The sequence below is a fragment of the Rhinatrema bivittatum genome, chromosome 3, assembly GCF_901001135.1.
Source record: "Rhinatrema bivittatum chromosome 3, aRhiBiv1.1, whole genome shotgun sequence".
Taxonomy (NCBI): Eukaryota; Metazoa; Chordata; class Amphibia; order Gymnophiona; family Rhinatrematidae; genus Rhinatrema; species Rhinatrema bivittatum.
The window spans coordinates 514,319,303-514,336,719 of NC_042617.1; the positions used below are offsets into that span (position 1 = coordinate 514,319,303).

At 41.4% G+C, this 17,417-nt stretch overlaps 1 protein-coding gene across 3 annotated transcripts in view; it reads left to right on the forward strand.

Annotated features, from left to right (window-relative positions):
• EFR3B (EFR3 homolog B) overlaps nucleotides 1-17,184 on the forward strand; it is a 455,199-nt gene extending 438,015 nt beyond the window's left edge. For all 3 annotated transcript variants that reach the window (XM_029596199.1, XM_029596200.1, XM_029596198.1), the window contains 3 exons: nucleotides 3,406-3,512; nucleotides 14,046-14,095; nucleotides 15,763-17,184. In XM_029596199.1, the coding sequence (XP_029452059.1) occupies nucleotides 3,406-3,512; nucleotides 14,046-14,095; nucleotides 15,763-15,868 (263 nt within the window). In that variant the 3' untranslated portion in view covers nucleotides 15,869-17,184. The remainder of the gene's footprint in view (nucleotides 1-3,405; nucleotides 3,513-14,045; nucleotides 14,096-15,762) is intronic.
• Nucleotides 17,185-17,417: the final 233 nt, after the last annotated feature.

Genomic DNA, 17,417 nt, shown 5'->3' on the forward strand with positions numbered 1-17,417 from the left:
TACTTACCATCTCCAGCAACTCTCCTACTCCTTTCCCTTGCAGACCAATAGCACTCACCAGAAGCAGCAATGGCTGCTGAAGCTCTGTCCTCAGTCCTCTTCCTTAGGGCCCAAAACCAGTCACAACCAGTCTCTGTCTCACACAGACCAGTAACTTCCCTAACTAGTATCTCTTCCTCACACACACACCAGTCACCTCCCTGACCAGTCTCTGTCTCTCACACACACACACCAGTCACCTCCCTGACCAGTCTCTCTCAATCACACACATGCTGTCACTTACATACAAGCTCACACATACTCTGTCACTTACAACCACACACACTGCCACTTATGCACCCATTGTACCGCACACACACAAGCTCTCACTCATGCACCCAGGCACCCTTTCTACCACACACACACACACTACCACTCATGCAACCAGGCATGCATTCTAACACACACACACACACACAAAGCTGCCACTCACGCACCCAGGCATGCATTCCAACACACACACACACACACACAAAGCTGCCACTCACCACCCAGGCACCCATTCTACCACTCATGCAATCAGGCATGCATTCCAACACACACACACACACACACACACACAAAGCTGCCACTCACCACCCAGGCACCCATTCTACCACAGGCACATAAGCTCTCACTCATGCAATCAGGCATGCATTCTAACACACACACACACACACACAGCTGCCACTCACGCACCCAGGCATGCATTCTAACACACACACACAAAGCTCCCACTCATGCACCCATTCTACCACACGCACACAAGCTCTCACTCACGCACCCAGGCACCCATTCTACCACAGGCACACAAGCTCTCACTCATGCACCCAGGCACCCATTCTACCACAGGCACACAAGCTCTCACTCATGCACCCAGGCACCCAATGTACCACAGGCACACAAGCTCTCACTCATGCACCCAGGCACCCATTCTAACACACACACACACACACAAGCTCTTACTCATGCACCCAAGCACCCATTCTACCACACACACACAAGCTCTCACTCATGCACCCATTCTACAACAGGCACACAAGCTGTCACTCATGCACCCAGGCACCCATTCTACCACAAGCACACAAGCTCACATGGAGCCTCTTCTCATTGTTTGGCCTCCACTTCTCAGCCACCTCTGGCCTGACCTCCCGCGGTACGCAACGTCTCTCCAGCCACCTCCCGCAGTGTGCAGGGTCTCTCTGCTCTTCAGCCGCCGGCAGCGGCGCACAGCATCTCTTCGTTCTTCGGCCCCGCCACCGGCAACGTACAGGTCTCTGCGCTCTTCAGCCACCGGCAGCGGCGCGCAGCATCTCTTTGTTCTTCGGCCCCGCCGCTGGTGACGCACAGGTTTCTCTGCTCTTCAGCTGCCGGCGGCGCACAGCGTCTCTTCGTTCTTCGGCCCCGCTGATGTCGGCTCGCAGGTCTTTTCGTTCTTCGGCCCCGCTGGCGTTGGCGCGCAGCGTCTCTTCATTCTTCGGCCCCGCCCCTAGGGAGAAGGGAAGCACAAGCGGGGCAGTGGAACACCGGGAGCCGCGAGACACCTGCCGGAGCTTGGCGGTGTGTCGCGAACCACTGGTCTAGTGGCATGGCTTTTGAAAGGCGGAGATTGAGAAATAAGGGTTACTCGGAGGAGATGATTACTATGCTTTTGCAGTCCCGTAAAACTTCTACCTCCATAGCCTACGTCAGAGTTTGGGGTATTTTTGAGGACTGGTGCCTGAACCACGCAGTGGAGCTGTCCAGGGCTACTATTTCGGATGTTCGGGCTTTTCTGCGGGCAGGTCTAGTAAAAGGTTTAGCCTTCAAGTCCCCACAAGTTCAGGTGGCAGCCCTTGGTAGTTTTCAGGGAAAGGTACAGGGCCTCGCTCTAGCTTCTCATCCGGATGTGGTTCATTTTCTACGTGGCGTTAAACATCTTCATCCTCCAATTCGGAACCCCTGTCCTTCGTGGAAGCTCAACCTGGTTCTCCGTGCCTTTTGTAATGCGCCTTTCGAGCCACTGACGCGGGCGACCTTGAAAGATCTGATGTTGAAGGTTGTTTTCCTCGTGGATATCGTATCGGCGCGGCATGTTTCGGAGCTACAAGCCTTATCTTGTCAGGAGCCCTTCTTAAGGATTTCTAATGAAGAAGTTTCTTTACAAAAGGTTCCCTCCTTTCTTCTGAAAGTAGTGTCCTCTTTTCATTTGAATCAGAAGGTGACGCTCCCATCCTTGGCGGGCCTAGATCTTTCTATTTCCAAGTCTAGGGAATTAAGACAGTTGGACGTCAGACGGGTGCTGATACGTTATTTGGAGGTCACGAACGGTTTCCGTCTTTCGGACCATCTGTTTGTCCTATGGAGTGGTCCCAGGAAGGGTCAGAAAGCTTCAAGGACCACCATTGCACGCTGGCTGAAGGATAAGTATCGCATGCAATAGCAAAAGGTGTGTGTTTTATGCTAATATACAGTTTATTGCAATTTGCACTAATTAACTATGTGAAGAGCTAAGTTAGCACAAATTGCGATAACATTGTCAGACCTTGCTATAAGTGCCACACCTGTTGTATTTCATGCATTCAACCACTGGGAGACCATTGTTAATGAGGAGAGAGAGAGAGAGAGAGAGAACGAACCTAGGCATAGTGTCCTCTCCCCGATAGGTATTCATATCCTTATGATAGGCCCACCATGATGGACAAGCTAGGTGGAGAGAACATTGCCCAAATCTCATCTTGGAGTGAGTTTCCTCACTCCGAAGGCCATCAAATCTTCACAAGAGACCACTGTTCTGTTCGTACGTCTCACATTGAATGTCAAAGTAGCCCCTAACCCCCTACACTAATACATAAACCTCACCTCGAGTTACTAGGTGGGCCTATCATAGGGATACAAATACCTATCTAGGAAGAGGACACTATGGCTAGGCTCGCTCTCTCTCTCTCTCTCTCTCTCTCTCTCTCTCTCTCTCTCTCTCTCTCTCTCTCTCTCTCTCTCTCTCACACACATATGTAGTTAACATCAGCATTAAGTCTGTGCTGCTCACTCCTCCTCTTTTTTGACATTTGCATCACACCATATGATATGGTGCTATTGTATGCAATAAAGACGTGTTCGCATGCGGTAAGGGCCTATCGCATGCGGTAATGGGGCGTTTCGCATGGTGATAAGCCCTTAATGCATGCGAAAACACCTTAGCACATTTTGATAAATGACCCCCTTAAATTGTAAGCCCTCTGGGGATAGGGAAATACCTACAGTACCTGAATGTAAACCGATGTGATATCCCAGATTGAATGTCAGTATATAAAATAAATGAATGAAGTGTAGTCAAATATTTACATCTGTACTCAGAACAGAACAGTTTTTAAGAATTGTTTCTCTTCTTCCCTTTGTATGTTTCAGTCGACAGTGTTGCAGTGGAAGAGCAGGAACGGGAAAGAAGGCGCCAGGTGGTTGAAAAGTTTCAAAAAGCCCCTTTTGAGGAAATCGCTGCTCACTGTGGTGCCAGGGTAAGCACTGAATTATTAATTTGTTACCACATGTGCTACTGTCACTGCACTGCAGTCCTGCTTATCATGCTTCCTTGTGAAATGTCCCACTGATGTACCACAATAACTGAGTTGGTAACTCAACTCGGTAAAATGGTATTGCAGCATGCGGATATCTTGATGCATCTCATGACATATTTGCAAACATACAGTCAAACTCATTTTGAAAGATATTTATTTCCAAAAATATAGTACTTTTTCCAAGAAGTTAATTAGTTTACTTTATTTGATCAACCCCTTTCTTCCATACAAGAACCAGAGTAATGTACAACAAAAAGAGAATGCAGTAAAAACATCCTTGTTTTATTCTTTCGGCATTGCAGCATATTTTGACATAAAGGATGAAGATTTGCTTAGTGTGTCCAATATAAATCCACAGGCCCTGTATGGGAGCCAAAACAGTGGCAGAATGCAGGCATGCATGGGATAGACACAGAGGGACCATATTGGCAGAGGGAGGTTGTATATCACAGGTCAAGTAAGAGGAGTATTTTTCCTGAAGAATTGTAGTCATGATGTTTCTCTCTGGCGAGAACAAATTTCTGTGGTCTGCCTGACTGAGACAGAGAAATGTGCTGCTCTGGAGGAGCAAGGTCACCTGGAAGAAAACCATTACCTTGGTGTAGCAGGAAGTTATTCTATAGCAAGGACCTGCCCTCTAGGGATGTGCATTTGTTTAAAACAAATGTGCAAAACACAACAAATAAGGCTGATTTGTTTCATTCGGGGGTCCCTAAAACAAATTGGGCCCCCCCAAATGAAACAAACCTTATTCCTTGCATTCATTTTAAACAAATACATCAGACTTACCATGGCCTCAGCATACACAAGGCTGAGGCTTCGGCCTGGGCCTAGGCTTTGCTGGCGGATCCCCACCAGGTAAGTAGGGGCCAAGGGGATCCTGGCCCCACATTTTTACGGGTTGGTGGGAGGCCTTGGGAGGCCCCGTTTTGATTTTGTTTGGGGGGGGGGGGGGGGGAGAGTTCATGTTTGATTTATTTTTTTACATGAATGAAAAAAACATTCCACTAATCAAAATTCATGAGAAAAAATCCTCCCGAAAACGAACTGTAAAACAAATATGAATGTTTTCTCCCTGCACATCCCTACTGCCTTCTAGGTGATGCCTTATTCTCTTACACAAAGGATGTGTCTCCAGGGATGTGTGCCCAGGAAAGAAGAGTTAGGACTACCATTGTAGTTAGTGATTCGATCAGTAGGAATGAAGATAACTGAGTGGCTGGTGGGCGTGAGCATTGCTTCGTAGATTGCCTTCCTGGTACAAAGGTAGCGTACCTCACCCACAACGTAGACAGGATTTTACAGAGTGCTGGGAAAATCCAGCTGTCATATAACATGTGGGTATCAATGAAATAGGAAGGTACAGGAAGGAGTTCCTGGAGGCTAAATTTAAACTTTTAGGTAGGAAACCGAAATCTAGAACCTCCAGAGTTGCATTTTCAGAACTGCTCCCCTTTCCATGTGCTGGATCCTAAAGACAGGCTGAGCTCCAGTCTCAATGTGTGAATGAGACAGTGGTGCAGAGAAGAGGGGTTTAGATTTCTTAGGAACTGGGAAACATTCTGGGGAAGGGGGAGCCTATTCCATTTGAATGGGTTCCATCTTAACCAGGATGGAACAAGGCTGTTGGTGCTAACATTTAAAAAAGAGATAGAGTAGCTTTTAACCTAGACTATGGGCTGCCATCCTCTTGGGGAATATGGATCCCTATTTAACCTCCAGAAATTTCGTGGAACTCCACATGCTTTGGTTTAATTTTTACATGCAGTTAAATGCCATATGGAAATATTTTAATGTAACAACAAATATGCACTTTGGAATAATTTGTAGTATATAAATCTTAATATTAAATAAAGGATGGTTTCTGATATAAACTGTGCTTTCCTTCTTGCCCTCACCGTGTGGTTCCTTCATGAGTGCACCAACACTCATCCACTGTATTGGTCCCTTCCTAAGTGCTTTCCGCTCCTTCCATGTTTCCCTCAACCCGTGGCCCCTTCCTGAGTGCTTTCTCTTCTGTTCTTGGTTCTCTCTCTCTTGCCTTTCCTTTTTTACTTCTTCCTAAGGGCTCACCCTCCTGCCCTCTTCATGTGATCACTTCCTGGGTTACCTTCCTGCCCTGTCTCCTTCCTAAGTGCCTATCCTCCTTCTGCTTACCCCCACCTGTGGTCTTTTCTTCATGTGGCCTCTTCCCTGGTCCTTCCCCTCAAGACCCATTTGACTGCTTTCCCTCCTGAACTCTTTCCTCCCTCCTACCCTTCCTCTATAGCCCCTTTCTGAATGTTACATCCTTTCCATGCCTCCTTCTCAAGTGGCTTCCCTCCCCCTGTAGGATTATAATTAGCATATAAACCTTATATATCAACTATACCTTTTTATTTTGATCCATATCTTTCAAATACTAAGACAAGATCATTTGTCTTAGATAACGGAATTTTTATTAGGTATAGTGTTAGGTTTATTACCAGGAATTCAGCACAACAACTTAGGGATTGTCAGGGAAAAGAATATATATAGATATAGATATATACTAGCAAAATTTTAGAATAGAAAACTATTCTTAAGAAATACACAAATTATTATACATATCAAAATATCAAATATCAAAATATCAACATATCAACATTTCATAGGGATGTGCAGACCAAAAGTTTAAGTTCATAAGTCCATAAGTCGAAAGGGGGGGTCATTTGCGGTCAATATGGACATATGGAGAATTCCATAAGTTGAGTCTATGTCCATATGTGCAAATAAAAATTTAAACCCCTCACCCGCCTTAATCCCCCCCCCAGACTTACCAAAACTCCCTGGTGGTCCAGCGGGGTCAGGACGCCATTTCTGAACTCCTTTGCAAGGAGCACGTGAGGTCGGCGTCACGTCGGAGTGACGCGGCGTCACGTGATTCCCCTCGGGTCCGCTCCCGGACCCCTCGTTGGGCCCAAAAGGCACTTTTGGCCAGCTTGGGGGGGCCAGGAGGCCCCCCCCAAGCTGGCCAAAAGTGCCTTTTGGGCCCAACGAGGGGTCCGGGAGCGGAACCGCGATGGACCACGTGACGTCGGCGTCACGTGATTCCCCACGCGTCCGCTCCCGGACCCTCACGGAACTTTTGGCCAGCTTGGGGAGTTTTGGTAAGTCTTGGGGGGGGATTAAGGAGGGTGAGGGGTTTAAATTTTTATTTAGATCAACAATCGTGATTTCCAACGTATTCAACATAGCTATGTTGAATAAGTTGGAAATCCGATCGTTTACGCCTCATCACTTTTTTAAGTTAAAAAAAAAAAAAAAGTTGCGTTTTCCATTTAAGTTCAAAACGAATGCACACCCCTAACATTTCAAAATAACTTTAACTTGCACGTCAGTAGTTAATTGATATTTTCTGGCTCCCACTATTAAGAATTTTAAGAAATGCCCAAAACCTCACCCATGTGGTCGGCTTTAGTTCTTCACATCCTCTCTGTCTTTTTTATTGTTTGCATTATAAAGACTTACATTTGCATTATTCAGTGATTTATGCAATTTAATTAAGTTCATAAGTAGCAGCATGACTGATCCAAATGGTCCAGCTCTTCATGAATCTTCTCGATTCGTCTTTGCAGAGAAGCATTGAGCAGCAAGTTTGGTGCAAACATCTTGCTGATAAGCCCGTCGATGTTGGTTGGTGGGTTTGTAACAATACTACTATAATAACCTTGAGAGTGAAAAATAACATATACTGGCAAAAAAGATCTCACTCCAATCAACAGCTATGGCAAAATCATACATCCATAAAATTATATGACATTCATATAATAGCACTAGGACTGCACAAATTGATCATATGACTTATGTCCTTCTTAGTGCTCATTTATTTATTTATTTATTTTTAATTTTTATATACCGAAGTTCTTGTAGGGACTACAAATCACTCCGGTTTACATAAAACGAAGAACTGCTCAACAGAGAGCGGAGCTTTACATGGAACAGTAGAACATATGGAACAGTATAACTGGTTGACAATTTAACATAGAGCTAAATAAAGAAATAATAGTTTAACTGGTAATAAATAGTAATAAGTAAAGAAATATAATATATTATATAAGCAGTATAACTATTTAACTTAGCAATAAATATAAATATAAGCAATGCCAAATATATATATGAAATAAAGTAAATTTTTGAGCTCAAAGATAATTGTCCAGTTGTAGATATTTTAAAATTAGTACTGGATACAGTGACCATAATTAAGGTAATTAGGATACTTAGTAATTAGTGAGTCTGTCTGTCACTTAAGCGTCTGGGAAAGCTTGTTGGAAGAGAAAAGTCTTCAGTCTTTTTTTGAATTCTTGATGACTGGGTTCTAGTCTAAGGGTCTGGGGGAAGCGTGTTCCATAGGTGGGGGCCTGCTGAAGATAGCGCTCGTTTGCTCAATGATGATTTTATTTGATTTATTTGATAATGATGATTTGCTCATGTGATTATAATCATGGTTCATTTGAGTCATGTAGAGAAATTGTTTCAGTTTTTTAGATTTTTTAGTTTTGCAGTTTAAACATCATTTGCAATCCACAATAACCATTTTCTTTTAAAAGGAAATCACTTTTCTGTGGTCCTAAAAATTTTCTTTAACTTGCAAAAGAGAGTGCTCTTATAAGATATATCTTCTAGATTTAAGTACTGATCTTAAATATCAGAGTTTGTACAATCAGGGATTCCACTATCAGATGGTGTCAAAAGCTTCTGTTTGTGTATTCAAAGATTTTGACACCATCTGATAGTTAAAACATGATTCCAAACTCTGATATTTAAAATAAGTATCTGAATCTAGAAGATATATTTAGTAGGGGCCAGAAATGCTCCTCGGGGTTATCACTCTGCTGTCCCTTGTCACATGGATCAATGTGGTTGTTGAGGGTACTGATGGTTGTGTGCTTCCCTCCTCTCATAGTGGCATTCAGCCACACTCGTTCCCACCTCCACTCCATGCTGGTTTGGGATTCTCAAGGCTGCAATCATTCTCTCCTCCTTTTGACATAGAATCATCCATTAGGATTAGGCAGCAGCCGCCTTAAAGCAGAGCTCCTCAGAGATAAAGTCAGCTTGCACTTTTTCTCAGCAGTTGCACTTTGGTTGCCTCCCTTCCAGCAACCCCAGGTTGGGAATCATTGAACTAGACCATGGGCGAAAACTGATAGCTGCTTAGAAGTGCATGGCTCAGAGGGAGGTATCTTCCAAGGATACTTGCAAAAAAGGGTAGAGAGGTTGTGGTTAAGGCTGAGTAATCCAGATGGATGTAAGTAAAGAGCACAAACTAAACTGCCTATCTCTTCTGCTAATAAGCAGGCAGTGAATACAAATACAAATAGAAATACAAATAAAAAACATACTTTTAAATGTCTGTATACAAATGCCAGAAGTATGTTTAATAAGATTGGAGAGTCAGAATGTATGGCATTATATGAGGATATAGATATTATAGATATCCCAGAAATGTGGTGGAAAGAGGATAACCAATTGGACACTGTGATATCACTGTATAAATTACATCAATGTAACAGGGCAGATCAAATTGGTGAAGGGGTGGCACCATATGTAAAGGTTGGCATACAGTCAATCAAGAAACAAAATGCAGCATGGAATTCTTATGGATAGCGATTCCATGTGTGACACGTAAAAGTATAGCAGTGAGTGTATACTATAATTTACCTGGCCAAGATGAAGAAACAGACTGTGAAAATGAGCAGAAATGAGAAAGGCAAATAAATTTGGCAACACAGTAATAGGAAATTTCAATTAACCCAGTACTGATTGGGTTAATGTCTTATTGAGACATGCTAGATAGGTTAAGTTTATAGATGACATAAATGACAGTTTCATGGAGCAGCTGATCCTAGAATGAGAGGGGCATCGACTAGAGATCTAGTCCTCAGAAGAAAGTATGACCTGGTGTAAGAGGTTATTGTGGGGGATGGAGCGGCTTAACAATAGCAAGCACAACACAATTAAATTTGACATAATCTTTTGACTGAGGTCATTAAGTAAAGCTAGTGCAATAGCATATAACTTTAAGAAGGGAGTCTATGATGGGAAATTAATTAGAAAAATACTAAAAGGAGTGGTTGCAAAGGTTAAAATTTTGAGTGAGTCAAGCTCAGATAAACTGTATTTGATGCATTACAAAGGCTGAAGGAAGATTGGATGACTATCAGCATTGGTTTAATGATGAGGTGACAGAGGCAGTTAATGTCAAAAGAGCACCGTTCAAAAAAAAGCAAAGCAGACCCAAATGAAGAAAGTAGGCAAGAGCATAAACACTAGCAACTTAAATGTAGAGCAGAGTGAGACAGGCCAAGAGAGAATTTGGAAGGAGACTTTCCATAGGGGTAAAGCTATTAATGGAGGCTTTTTTTGGAGTACATTTGAAGTAGGAGGCTTTTGGGGGAGTCAGTTGTGCTGCTGGATGACCAAGGAGTGGGGTGGGCTTATCTGGGGGAACAGAGAAATAGCAGAAGAGTAGGGTGAGTTTATTGCCTTATTCTTTGCTTTGGGGGGGGGGGGGGGGATATTGGGGACATGCATTTCCTAGGAACATTCTTTGATGCTGATACTTCTGATTAATTTAAATAAATCTACGTGACAATTGAAGGTATAATAGATGAAACTGACAATCTGAAGAGTGTTGGGTCACCAGACTCAGATGGTGTCCACACCAGATTCTCGAAAGAATTTGAATGTGGGGCTGGTAACCTGTTACTGGTAGTCTGTGGCCTGTTATTTAAAATTGCCACAAGACCTGATAGCTGTAGAGTGGACTGTGTGGTATCATTTTTTAACGGTTCCAGGAGTGATTTGGGAGGCTGTGATTTGATAGACCTGACATTAGTGCTAGACAAAGTGATTGAGGTTATTCCTAGGGATGAAATTACTGGCCATCTGGATAGACATGGCTTAGTGAGGAAGAGTCAATATGTTTTTAGCAAGTGGAGGTCTTACCTTGCAAATTTGTTGGATTTCTTTGAAGGTGTGGGTGGACATGTGGATCGAGTTAGGCCTTTTGATGTGGAGTATTTGGATTTTAAGAAGACATTTGATGGTGTTCCCCATCAGAAATCCCTCAGGAGATTAGGGATTTATAATATAGGAGGCAGTGTCCTATTGTGGATTGGTGGCTAGTTAAAGGACAAGGATGTGACTAAATGATCAGTTTTCCAAATAAAGAGAGGAGTGCCACAGGAATCCGTATTGGAACCTGCACTGTTTGACATATTCATAGATAATCTGGAAGGGGGAGCAACGGGTGGAGTGATCAGATTTGTAGAATGCACAAAGCTCTTCGTAGTTTTTGAAACAGGAATGGATACTAGAGAATTGTAGAGGGACATTGCGAAATTAGGAGATTGGGCAACTGACTAGCATATGAAATTTAATGAGGAAAATTTCATTGTGATTCACAAAGGAATAAATAATCCCAACTACATATACATAGTGCTGGTCCCACTTTAAGAGACACAATCCAGGAAAAGGACCTTGGAGTTCTTGTGAATAATACATTGAAATCCTTAGTTCATAGTTCTGTGGTAGTCAAAAAAGACAAATAGAATATTAGGAATGATCCAAAAAGGTATGGAGAATAAAATAGAAAATATCATATTGTCTCTGCATCGATCCATACCTTAAATATTGTGTGCAGTGCTGATTGCTCCAGTTCAAAACAGACAGCAGAACTGGAAAGAGGAGGGCAATAAAAATGATAAAGTGAATGAAACATCTCTCCTCTGATGGGAGGCTCCTCAGGTTAGGGCTCTTCAGCTTGGAAAAGAAATTGCTGAGGGGGACAAGATCAAAGTTTATAAATCATGAGTGGGATGGAATGGGTAAATAAAAGATGCTTATTTAACCTTTCAAATAATACTAAAACATGGGGACAATCCGTAAACTAACAACCAACAGATTTGAAACAAATCATTGCAAGTACTTTTTCAGCCAGTGGACATGGTCAAGGTAATCAGCGTTGTCAGGTTTAAAAGAAGCTTGGACTAGAGAAAGCCATTGCTGACTCTGGGACTGAGCAACAAGAAATAGATCCTACTTTTTGGAATGTGTTTTGTACTTGTGACCTGGACAGGCCACTATCAGAGACAGGATGCTGGGCTTGATGAACCTTGCTCTGACTCAGCTTGGCATTTCTTATGTTCTTATGACTGACAACCCTTTGAGTCTGGGCAAAAAATTTCTATAGAGAAAAGGCCAGCTGCCTTAAACTGAAGGTGAATTAGAAGATTTAAGGAATAGAACAAGATGGCTGCTGTGTAGTGAGCACACAAACATAGCTGCTCTGGGCTATTGCTTCTATTTCTCTGGATAATTTACTTTTTCTTGGAAAATTTACTTTGGATATGCCTCACACAAAGAGGAAAGCCAGAGTTTGTGATTTGACTTCGACCCCAGTCTCTGAAGTAAATCAGCCACGGATCGAGACTCTGTTCGCGAGGACTCCGCCAGTTCAGCCAGGAAGAGAAGTCGCTGGAGAACTCAGTAAGGAGCAGTTGCCGAGCCCCCTGACCTATGAAACATCTTTGAGCCCTGGTGCTCCAACAACCCCTAAACCACCGTCCGGCATGAGAAAGATGGAAACTTTACCTGTAAATTTGATGGGAAAAACTATCTCGACAGAGCTTGGCGTCCAGACATTACCCGCTCCTTCGGTGAACCCAGAAGTGCAGGGTTCCAGGAGCTGGGATGGAGCGTAACAACACAGCCGAGACGAGTCAGAGGAGAGCCCAGCAGAGGTAGGAATTGAGAATTAAAAAATAAGCATTTTGTGCAATACCCTGCTCATAACACCGCGAAAAATTACTTTGGAAGAAATTTGGAACATGTTGACTATTATGCAAAAGTCTATTAATAACTGTGATGGTACAAGAGGCTATAAATAAAACTCAAAATCTAGAAATTAAAATGCAGGATATAGAAACTTCAGTAAAAGTATTAGATGGAGGAGATGGAAAAAATTCAAAGCAATCTTATAAAATCTGAAAAAATTCAAATGGATAAATTGGAAACAATGGAAAACCAAATGAGAAGAGCTAACCTTAGGGTTTTAAATTTTCCTAAAACGAAGTTAATTATAGCAAATGATTTATTCAAGAGCTACCTTCTGAATATATTAAAATAGCCAGATCAAGCACTACCTGCAATATAAAAAATGTACTATCTACCTCAAACATCCGAAGCAACAGTTACACAGCAAGAGAATCAAATAGATTTGAAAGTGGATGTTTCAGACCTCGAAGAAATCCTTTGAGATGACTACAAACACAAGAGCTACCTTGTTAGTCCAGTTTATCTTTACAGTGGAGAGAGACTCTGTTCTCAGATCCTTTTTCCGTTATCAAAAATTGAATTTCTATGGCTATCTGATAAGAATATTCCCGGACATTGCAAAGAATACCCAACTTAGGAGGTCATTTTCCAAAGCTTTTCGCATGCGATCACTAAATGGGGGTGGCGTCAAGACCGGAACAGGAGGAGTCAGGGCGGCACCGAGGCAGACGTCGCGAGGACATCGCGGACAGCGAAAAGGTAAGAACCCTTTTCGCTGCCTATTTTGTGCCCAATAGCACCACCTGTTATGATGGCGCTATTAGGTGCAGAGGTGCGATCGCTGCCGGCTTTCGCAGGCCCGCCACCCACTTCACCCCTCCGCCCCCCATTAGCGCGCGATTCAGGGAGCCCTGCGACATAGGAAAATCTAGCTCTTAGAAAGAGAAAGTAACCTAAATTTGTACTACAATTTCCTTGTAGATGTATGATTGTATATCAAGATTCTAAATATGGGCCAGATTTTAAAAAGCATTTACATGCGTAAATCTGGGTTTTACGCATGTAAATGCACTTTACTCGAGTAAGTGGGCTTTTGAAAATTGCTACAATATATGCCATTGAATCGTCCATAAGATTTATTCGCATAAGTGCACTTTACGTGAGTAAATGGCTTTTGAAAATTGCTACAATAGTAGTTACATTTATGCGCGTAACTCCTTTGAAAATTACCCCCCTATATGTTTAGCGATCCTGAACAATTACGATCTTATTTAGATTCCCATTCCTAAAGATCATTACTGGGGATTGGTATGATTTAAGTAATAGCGGAGTTAACTACATAGCATATTAAAACTGTTTGTGCTTATGTGCTCATTTTCTTTATAGATAACTGCTTCCTTCACATCTTGTTCTCCCTGTATTTCCTTGAATGTAATGAATGATTTATATACAGAATAAGTATGTTTTCTTATTGTCTTTATGTAAAGAAGTATATTTCAGTTCTGTATATATTGAATGCTTCAAATATGTTTAAAATTCAATAAAAATAAAATAAAAAAAGATTTAAGGAATTGATAATACTCTTTGAAGCTAGTGGAGACTAAGTCTTATAGTAGAAAGCTATGTGTGCACCTCTGTTCCTCAGGCTAACAAACATTTCATTATTGATTTTAGGCCACATTACTTCAAAGCAAACTCAATCAAATCTTTGAAATTACAATTCGGTAAGTGTAAAAGTCACATTAACTTATGCAAAGCATTTTGTTGAATATTGTGGGGTGCTGGAACATCCTATATGTTTTCTTTTTATGCCTCTACAACGTGACATGACTGGAACATTTCCATTGAAAGTGCATTAGCAATTCACTAAGAGGATGATTCACTATGCTGCATTTTTATTATGAAAAACCCATGCTGTTTACCACACAGCCCATTTTATTCAATAATAATTTATTTATTTATTTATTTAAGGATTTATATACCGGAGGTTCCTGTATAATATACATATCACCCCGGTTTACAATGAACAGTAACTATCGCTTCAAGTTAGCGGTTTACAATGAACATAGTTAATCCAAGAAACAGAATAAAATATATATATATAACAATGCTAACAATTAATAAATAACAATTAATAAATGAAAATAAATGCAATAACAATTAATAAATAATTAATAAATAAACAACAATAAATATCAATGAAAAATGGCAATAAAAAATGACAATAAATAAAATACAATAGCGGTTGGTAAAATAACATGAGGGTTAATGAGAAAATAACATGCAGGTTTTATGCATTAAAAACTTAATGCAGCAAACTGCATCAGGGGTAGATTTTAAAAGCCCTACGTGCGCCAAATCAGGGAGATACGTGCATCTCTCGGGCTGGTGCGTAGCACGTGTATTTTAAGAAGCGTCCATGGACTCGCGGATCTCCTGCTATGCGCACAAAAGAAAAAGTCCCAAAAAAGGGTGGGGGGTGGCGTGGTCTGGTCAGGGCATGGGTGTTCCGGGAATTTAAATGGAAACCAGCTCAAAAGTATTGACGCACACAAGCGCGCGCCGGATGTCCCCTACTGTGTAACTTTACTTCTGCTATAGACGGCATGTAAGTTATAAAACAAAAAAAGCTAGGCTAGTCAGTGGGGGGGGGGGGAGGGTTGGGGCAGGTAGTGTGAAAGAGAGGTTAGTTAACTAAGGGGGTTAGGAAGTCCTATTCTGTAACTGGGAAAAGTGGGAATGAACTGGTTTAACTGGTAACTGCGTCAGTGCGTGTGTATAGTAAAATCCCCCCCCACGTAAGTGGTAGAAGTGGCACATGCGCTCATCCATATAAAATGGTGTGTACATTTATGCGTGTCCAGCCGATTTTATAAGATGCGTGCATATATGGGTTTAGAAAAGGGGCGGGCCGGGGGTGGGGTTTGGGTGGGGCGGGAACCAGCTGGGACAGCGCCATTTTGTGCTGTTCTGGGGAAGTGCAAGCCAGCAGCTGGCTGGTGCACTTCCCCAGTAAGTAAGTTCGAAAACAAAAAAAAAAAGGTAGGAAGAGGGATTTTAGGAGTCGGGGAATAGAGGGGGAAAAGGGAGGCAGAGTAGGTAGAGGGATAGGGAAGTTCCCTCCCAGTCACTCCCCCTTGCGCACCCGAGTCGCAACCCGTCCGCACATTTGTGTGCCAAGATATAATCAGGCGCTCAGGTGTGCGTGGGTATCGTATTTTATAACAAGTGTATGGCGATGCGTGCATGTTATAAAATCGGCACATCCATGCACATGGGTGCACGAGCGCGTCTTTGAAAATATTATCTTTTAATGTTTTAGGGTTATTATCAATTTATATATTATTATATACACATATTATATAGAAGATGTTTTTTTATTTTGTTACAGGCCACCTCCAAGCCCATCTGGCACAATCACTGCTGCTTATGGTCAATCACAGAGCCATTCGATTCCAGTTTATGAGATGAAATTTCCAGATCTGTGTGTCTACTGACCTGTGGGATATGTTGAAAATCAAGAGAGAGAGCCAGGAAATATAAATCTTTATGAAAACAGTAAATAATTGAACTCTGTGAACAAGACTGTGTCATGAGAGCTGTATTTTTTTGTGAGCTGTGTTGCTTATAATGAAGTTCCTATGATACCAGGAGGTTTTGAAAGAGCTAATGTTTATTTGTTAAATTAATAAGACTAACTCACTTTAGAACTTTATTTTATTCACAGTGTTTCTTTGAGAATACAGATCATGGAAGCAAACAATCCTTGAGGCAGACCTGCAGTTTTGATACCCAACTCCCATGTTAGTTTTTAGTAATAATATATTAAAAACAAAAATTCTGGTGTTCATTTGATCAGGGGAGGGATTAATAAGAAGACTGGACAAATTTCTCCCAGATCTTTAAACTTGATTATATGAATGTTATTATTTGTTGTGGGGGGATTTTTTGGAGGTAATGTGTGTAGAGGGCAAATCCTAAGCCATGCTACAATGAAGTACTTGCTCTACAGATAATGCAAATAGCCATAAACTTCCAATCTTCTGTCATTGTATTGATCAATCAGTGAATATTCATTTCCAGATTTGCATCATGCAATCATAGCTTTTATCTATGGAGCTCCTTTACCTTAGATGAAGAAGAGCATGTTCCCTGCTTGATTCTGGAATGAGATGAACCCAAGAAGGATATGGTCAGACAAAGCATCTCAGCTAAAAGATTACTGACCATTGTCTACTCTTCTTTGTGATCCTGACTGCTTGTTGAAGTCATCAGCTTCAATACTTTCTTAGTGTCAAGCTAGATCTAACTACATCACCTCTTTGCATTTGAGGTATTTGAATCCATTAAGGAGCTAAAAAAAACTTGTGAAACTCATAAAGATAACATCTCAGTACGTCTTCCCATGGATCCGCTCCAAGAATTCAACGGTCGTAAAGATCCTTTATTTTCACTCATTGAAGGAGATTGTTCTCTTTTATCATTGGAAATGTATGCTATGCTCGTCATTCTTTTTCCTCATATTGTATTTGAAATGTTTTGCCTGAATATTCAAATTTATTATGACTTTCATTCAAGTGTGTGTCTAAGTTACTATGCACCCTACAAATATGCTTAGAACACAATGTGTTCATTAAGTCATAACTAAAAGACTGTTTAACAGCAAAAGAGCAAGTTCCTATTTTAATAAACATCCAATTAGCAAGTAAAGAAACCCCTAAGTATTTGCAATAAGGCTTACCTTTTCATTGAAAAAGCACTACTTTAGGATAGTCTTCAATTGTGTATCTGAAATAAAGTTATATTGCTTGTATAACGTGTAGTATTTCAAATGTACACAACAAGCAGTATCATTAAAATTGTCAAAGTTAAGTCCTTATTTTAGAAAATTCTTTGTCATTGTACTATAATTAGGAATGTACTATTATTTTTAGTGAATATCACAGAGGGTACTCAATTCCCAACACTCTCTAATAGTATAGTACATAAATCACAAATAGAGAGATAACACATATAATTCAATGTGTAAACATTTATTCATTTCAT